General features: G+C 45.3%; 2 protein-coding genes across 3 annotated transcripts in view; both read right to left on the bottom strand.

Annotated features, from left to right (window-relative positions):
• Positions 1-11,379, bottom strand: part of LOC115105966 (chondroitin sulfate N-acetylgalactosaminyltransferase 1-like) — a 58,923-nt gene extending 47,544 nt beyond the window's left edge. Inside the window, exon 1 of one of the 2 annotated variants that reach the window (XM_065007551.1) lies at positions 10,910-11,379. The gene's annotated coding sequence lies outside the window, so the exon portion shown is untranslated. The remainder of the gene's footprint in view (positions 1-10,909) is intronic. The other variant, XM_029628513.2, reaches the window with a different exon arrangement.
• Positions 11,380-13,975: 2,596 nt separating this feature from the next.
• Positions 13,976-16,658, bottom strand: nxnl2 (nucleoredoxin like 2). The gene is made up of 2 exons (XM_029626100.2): positions 16,061-16,658; positions 13,976-15,349 (listed from the first exon to the last, which is right to left on the bottom strand). The coding sequence occupies exons 1-2, from the start codon at positions 16,360-16,362 to the stop codon at positions 15,178-15,180; spliced, it is 474 nt and encodes a 157-aa protein (XP_029481960.1). The 5' UTR covers positions 16,363-16,658; the 3' UTR covers positions 13,976-15,177.
• Positions 16,659-16,688: the final 30 nt, after the last annotated feature.

The raw sequence follows: 16,688 nt of genomic DNA, 5'->3' as shown, positions 1-16,688 counted from the left end.
TGTAGGCTACTCCATGCTGTCTGTAGACTACTCCATGCTGTCTATAGACTACTCTATGCTGTCTGTAGACTACTCTATGCTGTCTGTAGGTTACACCATGCTGTCTGTAGGTTACTCCATGCTGTCTGTAGACTACTTCATACTGTCTGTAGGTTACTCCATGCTGTCTGTAGACTACTTCATACTGTCTGTAGGTTACTCCATGCTGTCTGTAGACTACTCCATACTGTCTGTAGGTTTCTCTATGCTGTCTGTAGGTTACACCATGCTGTTCATAGGTTACTCTATTCTGTCTGTAGACTACTTCATGCTGTCTGTAGGTTACTCCATGCTGTCTGTAGGTTACACCATGCTGTTCGTAGGTTACACCATGTTGTCTGTAGGTTACTCCATGCTGTCTGTAGGTTACTCTATGCTGTCTGTAGACTACTCCATGCTGGTCGTAGGTTACTCCATGCTGTCTGTAGGTTACTCCATGCTGTCTGTAGACTACTCCATGCTGTCTGTGGGCTACTTCTTGCTGTCTGTAGGTTACTCCATGCTGTCTGTAGACTACTTCATACTGTCTGTAGGTTACTCCATGCTGTCTGTAGACTACTTCATACTGTCAGTAGGTTACTCCATGCTGTCTGTAGACTACTCCATACTGTCTGTAGGTTACTCCATGCTGTCTGTAGGTTATTCCATGCTGTCTGTAGACTATTCCATGCTGTCTGCAGACTACTCCATGCTGTCTGTAGGTTACTCCATACTGTCTGTAGACTACTCCATGCTGTCTGTAGGTTACTCCATGCTGTCTGTAGGATACTCCATGCTGTCTGTAGGTTACTCCATACTCTGTAGGTTACTCCATGCTGTCTGTAGGTTACTCTATGCTGTCTGTAGACTACTCCATGCTGTCTGTAGGCTACTCCATGCTGTCTGTAGGTTACTCCATACCGTCTGTAGACTACTCCATGCTGGCTGTAGACTACTCCATGCTGTCTATAGGTTACTCCAAACTGTCTGTAGACTACTCCATGCTGTCTGTAGACTACTCCATGCTGTCTGTAGACTACTCTATGCTGTCTATAGACTACTCCATGCTATCCGTAGGTTACTCCATACTGTCTGTAGGCTACTCCATGCTGTCTGTAGACTACTCCATGCTGTCTATAGACTACTCTATGCTGTCTGTAGACTACTCTATGCTGTCTGTAGGTTACACCATGCTGTCTGTAGGTTACTCCATGCTGTCTGTAGACTACTTCATACTGTCTGTAGGTTACTCCATGCTGTCTGTAGACTACTTCATACTGTCTGTAGGTTACTCCATGCTGTCTGTAGACTACTCCATACTGTCTGTAGGTTTCTCTATGCTGTCTGTAGGTTACACCATGCTGTTCATAGGTTACTCTATTCTGTCTGTAGACTACTTCATGCTGTCTGTAGGTTACTCCATGCTGTCTGTAGGTTACACCATGCTGTTCGTAGGTTACACCATGTTGTCTGTAGGTTACTCCATGCTGTCTGTAGGTTACTCTATGCTGTCTGTAGACTACTCCATGCTGGTCGTAGGTTACTCCATGTTGTCTGTAGGTTACTCCATACTCTGTAGGTTACTCCATGCTGTCTGTAGGTTACTCTATGCTGTCTGTAGACTACTCCATGCTGTCTGTAGGCTACTCCATGTTGTCTGTAGGTTACTCCATACTCTGTAGGTTACTCCATGCTGTCTGTAGGTTACTCTATGCTGTCTGTAGACTACTCCATGCTGTCTGTAGGCTACTCCATGTTGTCTGTAGGTTACTCCATACTCTGTAGGTTACTCCATGCTGTCTGTAGGTTACTCTATGCTGTCTGTAGACTACTCCATGCTGTCTGTAGGCTACTCCATGTTGTCTGTAGGTTACTCCATGCTGTCTGTAGGTTACTCCATGCTGTCTGTAGGTTACTCCATGCTGTCTGTAGGTTACTCCATGTTGTTTGATGGTTCTATCCTTGGTATCCTGATTGTTAGGGTTGGTTTATATGGCCAGGACTTCTGTGTGTGTGTGTGTGTGTGTGTGTGTGTGTGTGTGTGTGTGTGTGTGTGTGTGTGTGTGTGTGTGTGTGTGTGTGTGTGTGTGTGTGTGTGTGTGTGTGTGTGTGTGTGTGTGTGTGTGTGTACGCAAGTGCGTTACTTAATACATGAAGCTAGAATGTACAAATATTTACCATACTGAGCACTGAGCAAGGGGCAGTGGTTACATACATGAACGCTAAGCAGTTGTTGGTCTGTAATGACTAAAAACAAGATCATGAACCCTACTAACCCTATAATAAACTCAGTGATCTCTATATATCAGTTATTCCTACAGTTTCGTCCTGGTCACTGACGTGTCATTCTCTCTCTGGGCTTCCCTTCGGGAATGTACAGTGGCTTTTAATGTGAATCTGTCTGAACTGGTTGTGTAAAAAAAGGGGAAGTTCTACTCTGACATAAAAGCTCCAGGTGAGGTTGACCCCTGGTTTCACTGCCTCAACCTAACCCCACCATCAGGTCCATCGCTGAGAGGGAGGAGGAGAGAGTGAGAGGAGGAGAGGCGGAGAGGGGGAGAGGGGGAGAGGGGGAGAGGAGGAGAGGGGGAGAGGGGGAGAGGGGGAGAGGAGGAGAGGAGGAGAGGGGGAGAGGGAGGAGAGGCGGAGAGGGGGAGAGGGGGAGAGGGGGAGAGGAGGAGAGGGGGAGAGGGGGAGAGGAGGAGAGGAGGAGAGAAGGAGAGGGGGAGGGGGGAGGGGGGGAGAGAAGGAGAGGGGGGGAGGGGGAGAGGGGGAGAGAAGGAGAGGAGGAGAGAAGGGAGAGGAGGAGAGGAGGGGGAGAGGAGGAGAGGAGGAGAGGAGGAGAGAAGGAGAGGAGGAGAGGGGAGAGGAGGAGAGGGGGAGAGGGGGAGAGGAGGAGAGGGGGAGAGGGGGAGAGGGGGAGAGGGGGAGAGGAGGAGAGAGGGGGAGAGGAGGAGAGGAGGAGAGGAGGAGAGGGGAGAGGGGAGAGGAGGAGAGGCGGAGAGGGGGAGAGGGGGAGAGGGGAGAGGAGGAGAGGAGGAGAGGCGGAGAGGGGGAGAGGGGGGAGAGGGGGAGAGGAGGAGAGGGGGAGAGGGGGAGAGGAGGAGAGGAGGAGAGGGGAGGAGGAGGAGAATGGGGGAGAGGAGGAGAGGAGGAGAGGGGGAGAGGAGGAGAGTGGGGAGAGAGAGAGAGAAAGAAAGAAAGAAAGAAAGAAAGAAAGAAAGAAAGAAAGAAAGAAAGAAAGAAAGAAAGAGCAACCGTGAGAGAGGGAGAGAGAGAGAGAGAAAGAGAGAGAGAGTCAGAGAGAGGGTTAGAGAAAGGGCTCTTTGATGTCCCTCTGGCCCTCAGGTGATTCTCCCTCCCCTTCATTAGAGTTCCTGGGAGCTACTTTCCTCGGTGCCAGGCCCCAGCCTGATCCTACACTACCCTAGCCACCATCTGGTCCGCTCTGCTCCTAAAAACGCTTTCTGTTCTGCTACACACTAAACACTTAATCTCAGTTACGCACTCCATTTCTCTATCTACACACAAAAGCACATAGTGTCACATTGACATACTTACATAGACCTATACCCTATAGTAAGCACAACTTACAGAACTATAATTATTTTTTTCCTTTATTTAACTAGGCAAGTCAGTTAAAAGAACAAATTCTTATTTTCAATGACAGCCTAGGAACAGTGGGTTAACTGCCTAGTTCAGGGGCAGACTGACATATTTTTACCTTGTCAGCTCTGGGATTGGATCTTGCAACCTTTTGGTTACTAGACCAACGCTCTAACCACTAGGCTACCTGCTGCCCCAAATAATAGTGTTCTTCCTAAAACAATACATAACAAGCCACAATGCTTCCAATACAATCCATATTAGGAAGGTGTTCTTAATGTTTTGTACTCTCCGTGTATATTTTACACAGTCTATGACTGGGTTCTTAGTGAAGCAGGATAATCTCAATTATGGATTCCCTCTACCTAGATGAGATATTATACAATAATATTGTCACTCCCACTCCTGCAGGCTAATGTACCATTAGTACATCAGTACTGAGTGTGCCCTCATTTGAGCTTCACTTGCTGATGAAGGAGCTTATTCAGAGTGTGTGTTCAGATCCTCATTGCCCTGGCATCATCACCAGGTCTGAAGACTGCCAGATAACACATGAACTCATCCAGCATGACCTTCTAGCCTCAGGTTACATCTCATCTGAATGGGCGGCATGGCTGTGTGACACACACACAGACACACACTCAAAGGTTGCATGCACACACACACACACACACAGACATGCCTGCAAGATCGCACACACACACACACACACTGGCATGCATGCACGCACGCACACACACAAACAAACACACACACACACTGGCGTACACACATACTAGCATACACACACACAGGCATGCGAACACACCCCTTTCCCTGTTTTCTGGCTTCCCGTGAGAAACATGATGTACCGGATTTCTGGCGAATTAGAGTGCAGAATCCAACGACCTTATCCAACAAATGGTGTAAGACTTTGGCCAGCAGCACCAGCCTCCTATTAGATCCACACACTGGAGTCCTCTGTCCTCCTGTGTGATGTCCAACAGACTAGAGTCCTCTGTCCTCCTGTGTGATGTCCAACAGACTAGAGTCCTCTGTCCTCCTGTGTGATGTCCAACAGACTAGAGTCCTCTGTCCTCCTGTGTGATGTCCAACAGACTAGAGTCATCTGTCCTCCTGTGTGATGTCCAACAGACTAGAGTCCTCTGTCCTCCTGTGTGATGTCCAACAGACTAGAGTCCTCTGTCCTCCTGTGTGATGTCCAACAGACTAGAGTCCTCTGTCCTCCTGTGTGATGTCCAACAGAATGGAGCCCTCTGTCCTCCTGTGTGATATCCAACAGAATGGAGTCATTTGTCCTCCTGTGTGATGTCCAACAGACTGGAGTCCTCTGTCCTCCTGTGTGATGTCCAACAACTGGAGTCCTCTGTCTTCCTGTGTGATGTCCAACAGACTGGAGTCCTCTGTCCTCCTGTGTGATGTCCAACAGACTGGAGTCCTCTGTCCTCCTGTGTGATGTCCAACAGACTGGAGTCCTCTGTCCTCCTGTGTGATGTCCAACAACCGGAGTCCTCTGTCCTCCTGTGTGATGTCCAACAGACTGGAGACCTCTGTCCTCCTGTGTGATGTCCAACAGAATGGAGTCCTTTGTCCTCCTGTGTGATGTCCAACAGACTGGAGTCCTCTGTCCTCCTGTGTGATGTCCAACAACTGGAGTCCTCTGTCCTCCTGTGTGATGTCCAACAGACTAGAGTCCTCTGTCCTCCTGTGTGATGTCCAACAGACTAGAGTCCTCTGTCCTCCTGTGTGATGTCCAACAGACTAGAGTCATCTGTCCTCCTGTGTGATGTCCAACAGACTAGAGTCCTCTGTCCTCCTGTGTGATGTCCAACAGACTAGAGTCCTCTGTCCTCCTGTGTGATGTCCAACAGACTAGAGTCCTCTGTCCTCCTGTGTGATGTCCAACAGAATGGAGCCCTCTGTCCTCCTGTGTGATATCCAACAGAATGGAGTCATTTGTCCTCCTGTGTGATGTCCAACAGACTGGAGTCCTCTGTCCTCCTGTGTGATGTCCAACAACTGGAGTCCTCTGTCCTCCTGTGTGATGTCCAACAGACTGGAGTCCTCTGTCCTTCTGTGTGATGTCCAACAGACTGGAGTCCTCTGTCCTCCTGTGTGATGTCCAACAGACTGGAGTCCTCTGTCCTCCTGTGTGATGTCCAACAACTGGAGTCCTCTGTCCTCCTGTGTGATGTCCAACAGACTGGAGTCCTCTGTCCTCCTGTGTGATGTCCAACAGAATGGAGTCCTTTGTCCTCCTGTGTGATGTCCAACAGACGGGAGTCCTCTGTTCTCCTGTGTGATGTCCAACAACTGGAGTCCTCTGTCCTCCTGTGTGATGTCCAACAGACTGGAGTCCTCTGTCCTCCTGTGTGATGTCCAACAGACTGGAGTCCTCTGTCCTCCTGTGTGATGTCCAACAGACTGGAGTCCTCTGTCCTCCTGTGTGATGTCCAACAGACTAGAGTCCTCTGTCCTCCTGTGTGATGTCCAACAGAATGGAGCCCTCTGTCCTCCTGTGTGATATCCAACAGAATGGAGTCATTTGTCCTCCTGTGTGATGTCCAACAGACTGGAGTCCTCTGTCCTCCTGTGTGATGTCCAACAACTGGAGTCCTCTGTCTTCCTGTGTGATGTCCAACAGACTGGAGTCCTCTGTCCTCCTGTGTGATGTCCAACAGACTGGAGTCCTCTGTCCTCCTGTGTGATGTCCAACAGACTGGAGTCCTCTGTCCTCCTGTGTGATGTCCAACAACCGGAGTCCTCTGTCCTCCTGTGTGATGTCCAACAGACTGGAGTCCTCTGTCCTCCTGTGTGATGTCCAACAGAATGGAGTCCTTTGTCCTCCTGTGTGATGTCCAACAGACTGGAGTCCTCTGTCCTCCTGTGTGATGTCCAACAACTGGAGTCCTCTGTCCTCCTGTGTGATGTCCAACAGACTAGAGTCCTCTGTCCTCCTGTGTGATGTCCAACAGACTAGAGTCCTCTGTCCTCCTGTGTGATGTCCAACAGACTAGAGTCATCTGTCCTCCTGTGTGATGTCCAACAGACTAGAGTCCTCTGTCCTCCTGTGTGATGTCCAACAGACTAGAGTCCTCTGTCCTCCTGTGTGATGTCCAACAGACTAGAGTCCTCTGTCCTCCTGTGTGATGTCCAACAGAATGGAGCCCTCTGTCCTCCTGTGTGATATCCAACAGAATGGAGTCATTTGTCCTCCTGTGTGATGTCCAACAGACTGGAGTCCTCTGTCCTCCTGTGTGATGTCCAACAACTGGAGTCCTCTGTCCTCCTGTGTGATGTCCAACAGACTGGAGTCCTCTGTCCTTCTGTGTGATGTCCAACAGACTGGAGTCCTCTGTCCTCCTGTGTGATGTCCAACAGACTGGAGTCCTCTGTCCTCCTGTGTGATGTCCAACAACTGGAGTCCTCTGTCCTCCTGTGTGATGTCCAACAGACTGGAGTCCTCTGTCCTCCTGTGTGATGTCCAACAGAATGGAGTCCTTTGTCCTCCTGTGTGATGTCCAACAGACGGGAGTCCTCTGTTCTCCTGTGTGATGTCCAACAACTGGAGTCCTCTGTCCTCCTGTGTGATGTCCAACAGACTGGAGTCCTCTGTCCTCCTGTGTGATGTCCAACAGACTGGAGTCCTCTGTCCTCCTGTGTGATGTCCAACAGACTGGAGTCCTCTGTCCTCCTGTGTGATGTCCAACAACTGGAGTCCTCTGTCCTCCTGTGTGATGTCCAACAGACTGGAGTCCTTTGTCCTCCTGTGTGATGTCCAACAGACTGGAGTCCTCTGTCCTCCTATGTGATGTCCAACAACTGGAGTCCTCTGTCCTCCTGTGTGATGTCCAACAGACTGGAGTCCTCTGTCCTCCTGTGTGATGTCCAACAGACTGGAGTCCTCTGTCCTCCTGTGTGATGTCCAACAGACTGGAGTCCTCTGTCCTCCTGTGTGATGTCCAACAACTGGAGTCCTCTGTCCTCCTGTGTGATGTCCAACAGACTGGAGTCCTCTGTCCTCCTGTGTGATGTCCAAAAACTGGAGTCCTCTGTCCTCCTGTGTGATGTCCAACAGAATGGAGCCCTCTGTCCTCCTGTGTGATGTCCAGCAGAATGGAGCCCTCTATCCTCCTGTGTGATGTCCAACAGAATGGAGTCCTCTGTCCTCCTGTGTGATGTCCAACAGACTGGAGTCCTCTGTCCTCCTGTGTGATGTCCAGCAGAATGGAGCCCTCTATCCTCCTGTGTGATGTCCAACAGAATGGGGCCCTCTGTCCTCCTGTGTGATGTCCAACAGAATGGAGCCCTCTGTCCTCCTGTGTGATGTCCAACAGAATGGAGCCCTCTGTCCTCCTGTGTGATGTCCAGCAGAATGGAGCCCTCTATCCTCCTGTGTGATGTCCAACAGAATGGGGCCCTCTGTCCTCCTGTGTGATGTCCAACAGAATGGAGCCCTCTGTCCTCCTGTGTGATGTCCAACAGAATGGAGCCCTCTGTCCTCCTGTGTGATGTCCAGCAGAATGGAGCCCTCTATCCTCCTGTGTGATGTCCAACAGAATGGGGCCCTCTGTCCTCCTGTGTGATGTCCAACAGAATGGAGCCCTCTATCCAACAGACCAGTGGGCTCACACTGGAGACTAGAAGGGGTACTGATTTTGGAATGGGATCAGTGAATGGAGCCAGTGTGTATGCATGTGGACATGACTGGTAGCCAGGACTGCTGGCTTCGTAATACAGGTAAGGTTGGTTTATATGGCCAGGACTTCTGTGTGTGTGTGTGTGTGTGTGTGTGTGTGTGTGTGTGTGTGTGTGTGTGTGTGTGTGTGTGTGTGTGTGTGTGTGTGTGTGTGTGTGTGAGTGTGTGTGTGTCAATCTGCGATCGATAAGGATGACTCCTCCTCTGATGTCTGGTCATCAAGGAGAGATATCTCTGTGGAGATCACATTACTAATAATTACTAATATTTAATAAAATATATGCCATTTATCATCATCATGAACACATCATGCGATAAATTGACCCTGGCTAGATGGACTCAGAGTCTTACCTCTATGTCTCTGGATGGATTGTACTTCAGACAGAGAGAGGATGACTGACACCTGATCCGTGTAACATGAGCTAAATGTCACGTCAGCACCAGCAGCCACCGGCGGGCCAGCAGAGGATTAACTAGTGAATATTCCACACATGGAAACAGGAGGACATCTAACAAACGGACATTAGACTCACACACAGATACATAATGTATTGTAGTAGTGAACATCTCACTAAGGGAAACTATATCCACCTAAACAGAAAGGATTCTTGGCACCAAGTGACACACATATGTTTGGCTATTGAATAGCCATTTCACTGTTACAGAGTGGGGTCTGACTTAGCTTTTTAGAAGGAAAATAGTATCTGACAGATTTTTGACTGGCTTAAAATATACCTACAATATCTGTCTAAATAATTCATACAAAACACATTTCAAGAAATCCCAGTTGATTAATTTCTGATTTAGAAAACAAATGGATCTATTATGGCCAAATATTTTAACAGTGAGGCACTTTAGGCCAACTTTTTCACGATTGCATAAAGCAGGCTTAGAGAGTAATTTCCTGATTAAAACCAAGGCCCTGAATTAGCATGCAGTACAGTCAAGAGGACATTAGCTGTGAGTTGTGTGCGAGTGCAGAGCTGCGGCTAGGTGTTTGGATGTTGTAATGTCTGGGGGTATTTGCCCCAACGCAAACAACCTTCTTTACTCTACGCTCTCGCAATGTTCCCAATTGACCGCTTACTGCTAATCTACCCAATTGTCATCTGAATTTTGCGTGACGTCAGTCGGACTGGCTGGATGAGTGTGTGTGTGTGTGTGTGTGTGTGTGTGTGTGTGTGTGTGTGTGTGTGTGTGTGTGTGTGTGTGTGTGTGTGTGTGTGTGTGTGAGTGAGTGAGTGAGAGAGAGAGAGAGCAAAAGGTGAGAGAAGCAGAAAGAGAGAAGCAGAAAGAGAACCTGTCTTAGCAGAGTGATTCTCTGTTCACACGAGGTAAGGCAGGAGCCTCACAACATCATGCGTCTCCTTTTAGTCGCTCTGTGTGCCAGTCCGTCTCTCCCACAGAATAGAATGTGTTCTCATCATCATCTCTGTCAACATGAGAGAACTGGACACACCTCTTCTCTTCACCAAACTCCTTCCATCCTATCCATGTAGGCTATTGCTGGGGGAGTGAGACTAGGCTACTGTCTGTCATCTCATTCCAACACTACCCTCTTTCATCTCATAGACACAGTCCCATTTCCACCACAGCCTAACTCTGTTGACAATATCTCCCTCTCATCCTATCTCTATTTTCTTCACAGCATTAGCCCATCTAAAAACAAACATCCCGGTGATGAGCACAATACTGTCACAATGAATAAAAGACACCCGTATTTAAACAGTCCTCTCTCTCTGTTCTCTCTATTTTCTCTCTCTCTCACTCTCTGTTCTCTCTCTCTCTCTCTCTCTCTCTCTCTCTCCTCTCTATCTATCTATCTATCTTTCTGTTCTCTCTCTCTCTCTCTCTCTCTGTTCTCTATATCATTCTGTTCTCTCTCTCTCTCTCTCTCTCTCTCTCTGTTCTCTCTCTCTATCTCATTGGAAATTAAATGTTATTTGTCACATGCACTGAATACAACAGGTGTAGACCTTACAGTGAAATACTTACTGACAAGCCCTTAACCAACAATGCAGTTTGAAGAAGAATAAGTATCAGAAAGTATTTACCAAAATAAAGAAGAAATGGACTAAGCAAATCTCTCTCTCTCTCTCTCTCTCTCTCACACACACACACACACACACACACACACACACACACACACACACACACACACACACACACACACATGTACTCTGTATGTTCATAATCATTTCACAATCTGATTCATTGTACAAATTGAAATGTATATATATATATATATATATGTGTGTGTGTGTGTGTGTGTGTGTGTGTGTGTGTGTGTGTGTGTGTGTGTGTGTTATATTTCATAAGGCTTAGCCTATACATTCAGCGTTATCTTCTTGATGCTGAAACAATTTCCATCGCCAAATCTCATCTCACCATCTAGGAAAGAGACTAAACTTCCCTGATGTGAACAGACAGTTCATTTGGTATTTACATGGCAACATGTGCCCGCATCAACCGCCAAATCAAACAATATTGAACACAGGCAAAGGTTATCCTACTTACCCACAGCATGACACTCTCAAACATTAGACACACAGAGAGACGATAACAATCATCATGCTTTCTCCATACCTTTCATTCAACCATTTCTCCTTATTCCAGTGGAAGATTCTCGTTGCGATACCCCGGTCTTCAAGCTCTGGACCGTAAGCACGAGTGTAAAAAGTGCGGTGAATAAAGAGCATGTGTGTACTCACACAGGAAGAGGATTCTGCGAGCCCACCCCGCCGCGGTGGTTTCTCCGCCTCTCCTCAACACTCACATAAAGGATGTGTTGTTACCTGATTCAGCATGCCCTTATAGCACAATAAACACTACTGGCTTTCATACATTCATACAGTCATATGCCCGTATTTAAAAGAAAGTAGCTTAGTCCTTTTCGACTGAATCTCCTAAGTGAGACATGTGGATCTGGATTCGTCTATACCCAATTTTAGTTGTGCTGTAGCTTATATTATTTGGTCTTGTCTGGTTCTGAGATAGACTGGCAGTCCATATGAAAACATCGGGGAGATGAGAGTTGAGAAACTCCCCTAACGCACAGCATGCGTAAAAAGCGCAGCACGGTTCTGTCTTTTGGTCTAGTATGAACATGTAGGCAAACAACTTTGGTGTTGAAATATCAAATGTACCATTATTGGCTAATATGAAGAGGGAAATAAATGTTAGTCTAAAAATAAATGCCAGTTTATCCCGATTGATATCCTATTTCAATTTGAACTGCGTGACCGTTATTCTAAAAAGGTGCGTCTACACTGTAAAAAAAAAAAAAAACACAAGTCTAGTTGTTTCAACGATTTAGTTATAAGTAACTGGTATTTAGGGAATCTTACCTAAAAAAAAAGGCTGTGGAACTAGTTACAGACACAGTGCTTTTAAAATACAATGTTTTCAACTGACATATTTGACACACAAGGCATAACATACATGATTACATTGTGCATGTTCATTTATACACTAATTATTATTCAGCTTGTCCTCACCTGGGATTTGAATGCACAACCTCTTGTTTCATGGCCTTCCAATATTCCGCTATGCCACCATGTCTGCGTCAATGACTGATTTCACCTGTTTTGCTACTCTGCAGCTCAGTTGAAAATATGTCAGTTGAAAACATTGTCTGTTAAAAAGTCTGTTAAAAAGTACTGTGGGTGTAACTAGTTCCACAGGCTTTTTTTTTCAGGTACGATGCCAAAAAATGAGCAAACATCATTTTAAGTTGACTGAACTTTTCTCCTGTTTGGGCCAACATTTTTTTTTTCAATGACAAAAGGTTGACAAATCTATAAAAAGGCTGTGGAACCAATAATATTTCGTTGAAATCAGTTGTGAAAAGGGAACCCTGTTTTCGCCTGCCGTCGGTGGTATTTTGAGTTGGGGTTTAGGTAACTGAGGTCCTCTTGTTGCAACTCTGTTCTGCGATTTAGAAGCAGAGCTGCACAGTGGTATGAAAACCACAGCCGCCCGCCAGTCTACCGTACAGTGGTTTATTCATCATGTCCACTCATTACACACATTCCCTCCAGCTGTGTCTCAAGGGAACACTGAGAACAGGTCTCAGAGCAGTGTCTGAGGTCAGACAGTTCATTTGGGTACTTGGGAAGTCTGGCTCAAGCAGGTCCTGAGAACCTCACAAATGTTGTGTGATTGTGTGCCATGCATTCAAGCCCAGTAAAAAGTCAAACCGTTCAAACAGCCTAAGTTTTTTTGTTGCTCTCTTGGGACTAGTTTGCACTAGGCAAAGTGTTATATAATGGTTGCATCACCAAGAAGAGCTGGAAAAATGTATTGTGAGTTTTGTCAACCCGTTCATTGGAGTGACTTTGCCTCACAAGCCTACCTACCTCATGGTAGCCTATAGCCTTGCTGTAGCCTATAGCCTCGGTGTAGCCTATAGCCTTGGTGTAGCCTCGCTGTAGCCTATATGAGCAAACTATGGCCACCACCAAGAGGTCTAGACCATTATGGCACACTTGATCTATGCCACAGGTGTGCACTTGCCCTGTAGTTGTAGGGTTGCTGGTTCAAGACCTCTCAATTGCTAAACTGGTGGCAGCTCTTTCAACAGGACAGCTGTTGGACCAGTGAACAAGGTGTCTTAAAGGTGTCTCTGATCACTTGTCACCATTGTCACCTTGACAATAACTGCTGTCATAAAAACCCAAATGTACATTTTTATGGTCAAGATGCTGACCTAAAGGCACTTCAGCTGAGTAAGGACAGCAAGTTTCTTCAACAGATTCTAAATAATTCACCATCATTGCATAAGTGAATTAACCAGAGGACTGAACGGCCCAGTCAGCACTGTGTAGGCAGTATTTCAGTCAGAGACCATAACGTAATGGGAGGCAAGGAGCTGACTGAACAAGCGCTATGCCTATGGCATTTCAGAGGTTTGTTTAACACAAAATTCCTCTACTTTGTCAAGCCTCTTTTAATTCAAAGGATCATGTTCAGTTTAGCATTTGGTCAAATCCCCCTCAAACTAGTTTCCCTGTTTGACATATTGCAATAGCAACTCTCTCAAAATATTCTTAAAAATACATTGTTTACATGAAATGCTTTCTCACAAAAGATAATAGGTGGAAAAACATCAACTCTATGGGGGAGGGAGAAGTGCTGTAGCATATAATCTCTAGCTGAGGATGCAGCCTTATAAGTGAGTCTATGTCGACATCCTGTGGTATAAAGGATATCACTGGAATAACGTGCAAAGGCATTAGCGTTACCTTGTTAGTTTTACATCCATCGAGTGGACATTATTGAATTATTTGACATCAGCATGATTTGTTATAATAGCATCTCTGGAGCATTCTCTTTATGTAACTACAACAAGGGCCTTATGTAACCTAAATAGCAATCAAATCTATAGAGACAGGCTTGGATGTGTGCTGACTGTTGACTATCGTAATCAAAGTCGAAGAGCTTGCCAACTTACAAGGAAAACAAAATGATTGTGCTTAAATGCAAAGAGGTGCGCAGGCAATGAAGAGTGAGACTTAGCTATGGTGAATTAACTATGGTGAAAATACTATCCTATGGGCTTTTCTTTTAGCATTCTAATGGCACACTGGGGAATGGCACTGACTCGATTGTTCCATAACATAACATCATAACACTTTACAATAACTATCAGACTGTAAACAGACAGCAAAGGATTTAATCATTATTGTGCATTTTAAGTCATATAAAACAAAATATAAAAAATTGCCAAACGCCTCAAAATATGTATTCTGAAAATACAAGCCACTCATGTCTATTCATTCGAAAAAAAGACATATTGTCATTGTAGTGTAGAAGTTTAGAATATAGATATTATTACATTGTAGTGTAGAAGTTTAGAATATAGACAGTATTACATTGTAGTGCAGAAGTTTAGAATATAGATATTATTACATTGTAGTGTAGAAGTTTAGAATATAGATATTATTACATTGTAGTGTAGAAGTTTAGAATATAGATATTATTACATTGTAGTGTAGAAGTTTAGAATATAGACAGTATTACATTGTAGTGTAGAAGTTTAGAATATAGATATTATTACATTGTAGTGTAGAAGTTTAGAATATAGACAGTATTACATTGTAGTGTAGCAGTTTAGAATATAGACAGTATTACATTGTAGTGTAGAAGTTTAGAATATAGACAGTATTACATTGTAGTTGTCACGCCCTGGTCTTAGTATTTTGTGTTTTCTTTATTATTTTGGTCAGGCCAGGGTGTGACATGGGTTAATTATGTGGTGTGTTTTGTCTTGGGGTTTTGTAGGTATCGGGATTGTGGTATAGTGGGGTTGTCTAGAAAAGTCTATGGTTGCCTGAAGTGGTTCTCAATCAGAGGCAGGTGTTTATCGTTGTCTCTGATTGGGAACCATATTTAGGCAGCCATATTCTTTGAGTGTTTTGTGGGTGATTGTTCCTGTCTCAGTGTTTGTTTGCACCAGATAAGGCTGTTTAGGTTTTCACGGTTTTGTATGGTTCGTCTTTATTAAAGATTAATCGAAATAACCACGCTGCATTTTGGTCCGCCTCTCCTTCATCGGAAGAAAAACTTAACAGTAGTGCAGAAGTTTAGAATATAGACAGTATTACATTGTAGTGCAGAAGTTTAGAATATAGACAGTATTACATTGTAGTGTAGAAGTTTAGAATATAGACAGTATTGCATTGTAGTGTAGAAGTTTAGAATATAGACAGTATTGCATTGTAGTGCAGAAGTTTAGAATATAGACAGTATTGCGTTGTAGTGCAGATGTTTAGAATAGACAGCTAGATAAGAACAGTCTATGGGTTAGGAGCAGGAAGGTGCTCTAGAATGTAGAATGATGTATTTTAGAATGTCTAGGAAGCTTTAAAGTTCTGGAAGACTTCGGCCACCTCAAGCCAGCTCCTGAAGCAGGCCAGGCCCTGGTCCCGGATCTGTTTCCTGCCTTTGTCTGTGATCACGTCTCCATTCTCCTTCACAATCACCAGCTTGGGGACTGCTGTGATTTTGAACCTGTTCTTGAGATCACTGGGAAGGGAAAGTGGAACAGCACAGGGCACAATCAGGTCTTTATCACCACATGGTCCATACCAGGCAAAAATAATACATTCACTTTTCATGAAGGCACAAAGGATTGTGTCAGTCACAGAAACCAATTATGAGAGGGATGTTTCAGGATAGCTACACAGGTTTCTCATAATTGATAGGCCAATTATCAATCAAATGGGTGAGAATAACAATTTCATGTTCTACAACAGTGGTTCCCAACCAGGGGTTCTAGGACCCCTGGGGGTACGTGGCCTATCCACAGGGGGTACTTGAGAAGACTCATGAGACCATAGGCCTACTGGTAAAATGCACATGAGGGGGTACTTCAGGGGTACTCCGGGCAGAGCAAAATTCAGTTGGTCGTACAGTAACCGAAAAAGGTTGGGAACCACTGTTCTACAACATAAAATACAGGTCCCAATGTGTCAGAACATACAGTAGGCTAGCCTTGCAGAGTTCCAATCACTTTGGCTAATCAGGCACGTAGAGACCTTGCCCTATTTTTAAACCTAATCCCTCAGAGGGTGACGCGTAAACCCTTTAAAAAGCCCGTAGCCTACAAACCGTGGGGAAAAGCATATACGATCAGTTCAGCCATAATATATGTAGACATTTTTGTGTCACTAGGCTATTTACAATAACTCAAATAGGGATAGGCTACAAGAAATAAGCTAAATCCTAAGAATTTACTGTTTGTATTGATCCGTCCATGGCAGGGCCAGCCAGTCTCCGTGCATGTCATGATAATATTCCACCATATCATCACTTGACTTGTCAGAAGATATGAAAACTATTTCGAACTGTGCAGGTGGCTTGCTCTCCTCGACAAGTTCCGTGTAAAAATCGCATAGAATAGGGGTGAAATCTCGACAAGGCGGGCACCAGCCGGCAGAAAAATATATTCCTACTACTTTATTCCTGAGAGTTTCCTCTGGATCAATAAGATCCCCTTCTTTATTGAGCAGAGTTTTCCCAACAAAAACCTCCACCATGGTCGAATCGAACAGTTCTAGTTATATACAGGTTTAGTTATACAAAAATATTTGTGACAGCCACTAACGACCTAGGCAACTGTAGTCAAAACCAGTTTAAGACGGTTACAGTTGTAGCAGTTACCCGCGGTGAACCGTTACCAACCAAGACGTGAAATCACTCGTAGAAGTGCAAAACGGTCATCATTTTCATTCTTCAATCACTATATAGAGATAGTTACTATCACCTTACAACCTGTCATAACGAACTGTATCGACTGCTGTAGAGCTGGTTACTGTTGGTTGGCTAAAACAAACTGCCAGTTTGATTGACATCTCACGTGGCC

Source organism: Oncorhynchus nerka, linkage group LG22 (assembly GCF_034236695.1).
Source record: "Oncorhynchus nerka isolate Pitt River linkage group LG22, Oner_Uvic_2.0, whole genome shotgun sequence".
NCBI lineage: Eukaryota > Metazoa > Chordata > Actinopteri > Salmoniformes > Salmonidae > Oncorhynchus > Oncorhynchus nerka.
The sequence above is the reverse complement of the archived record's forward strand: the minus strand, read 5'-3'. Positions and strand labels throughout refer to the sequence as shown.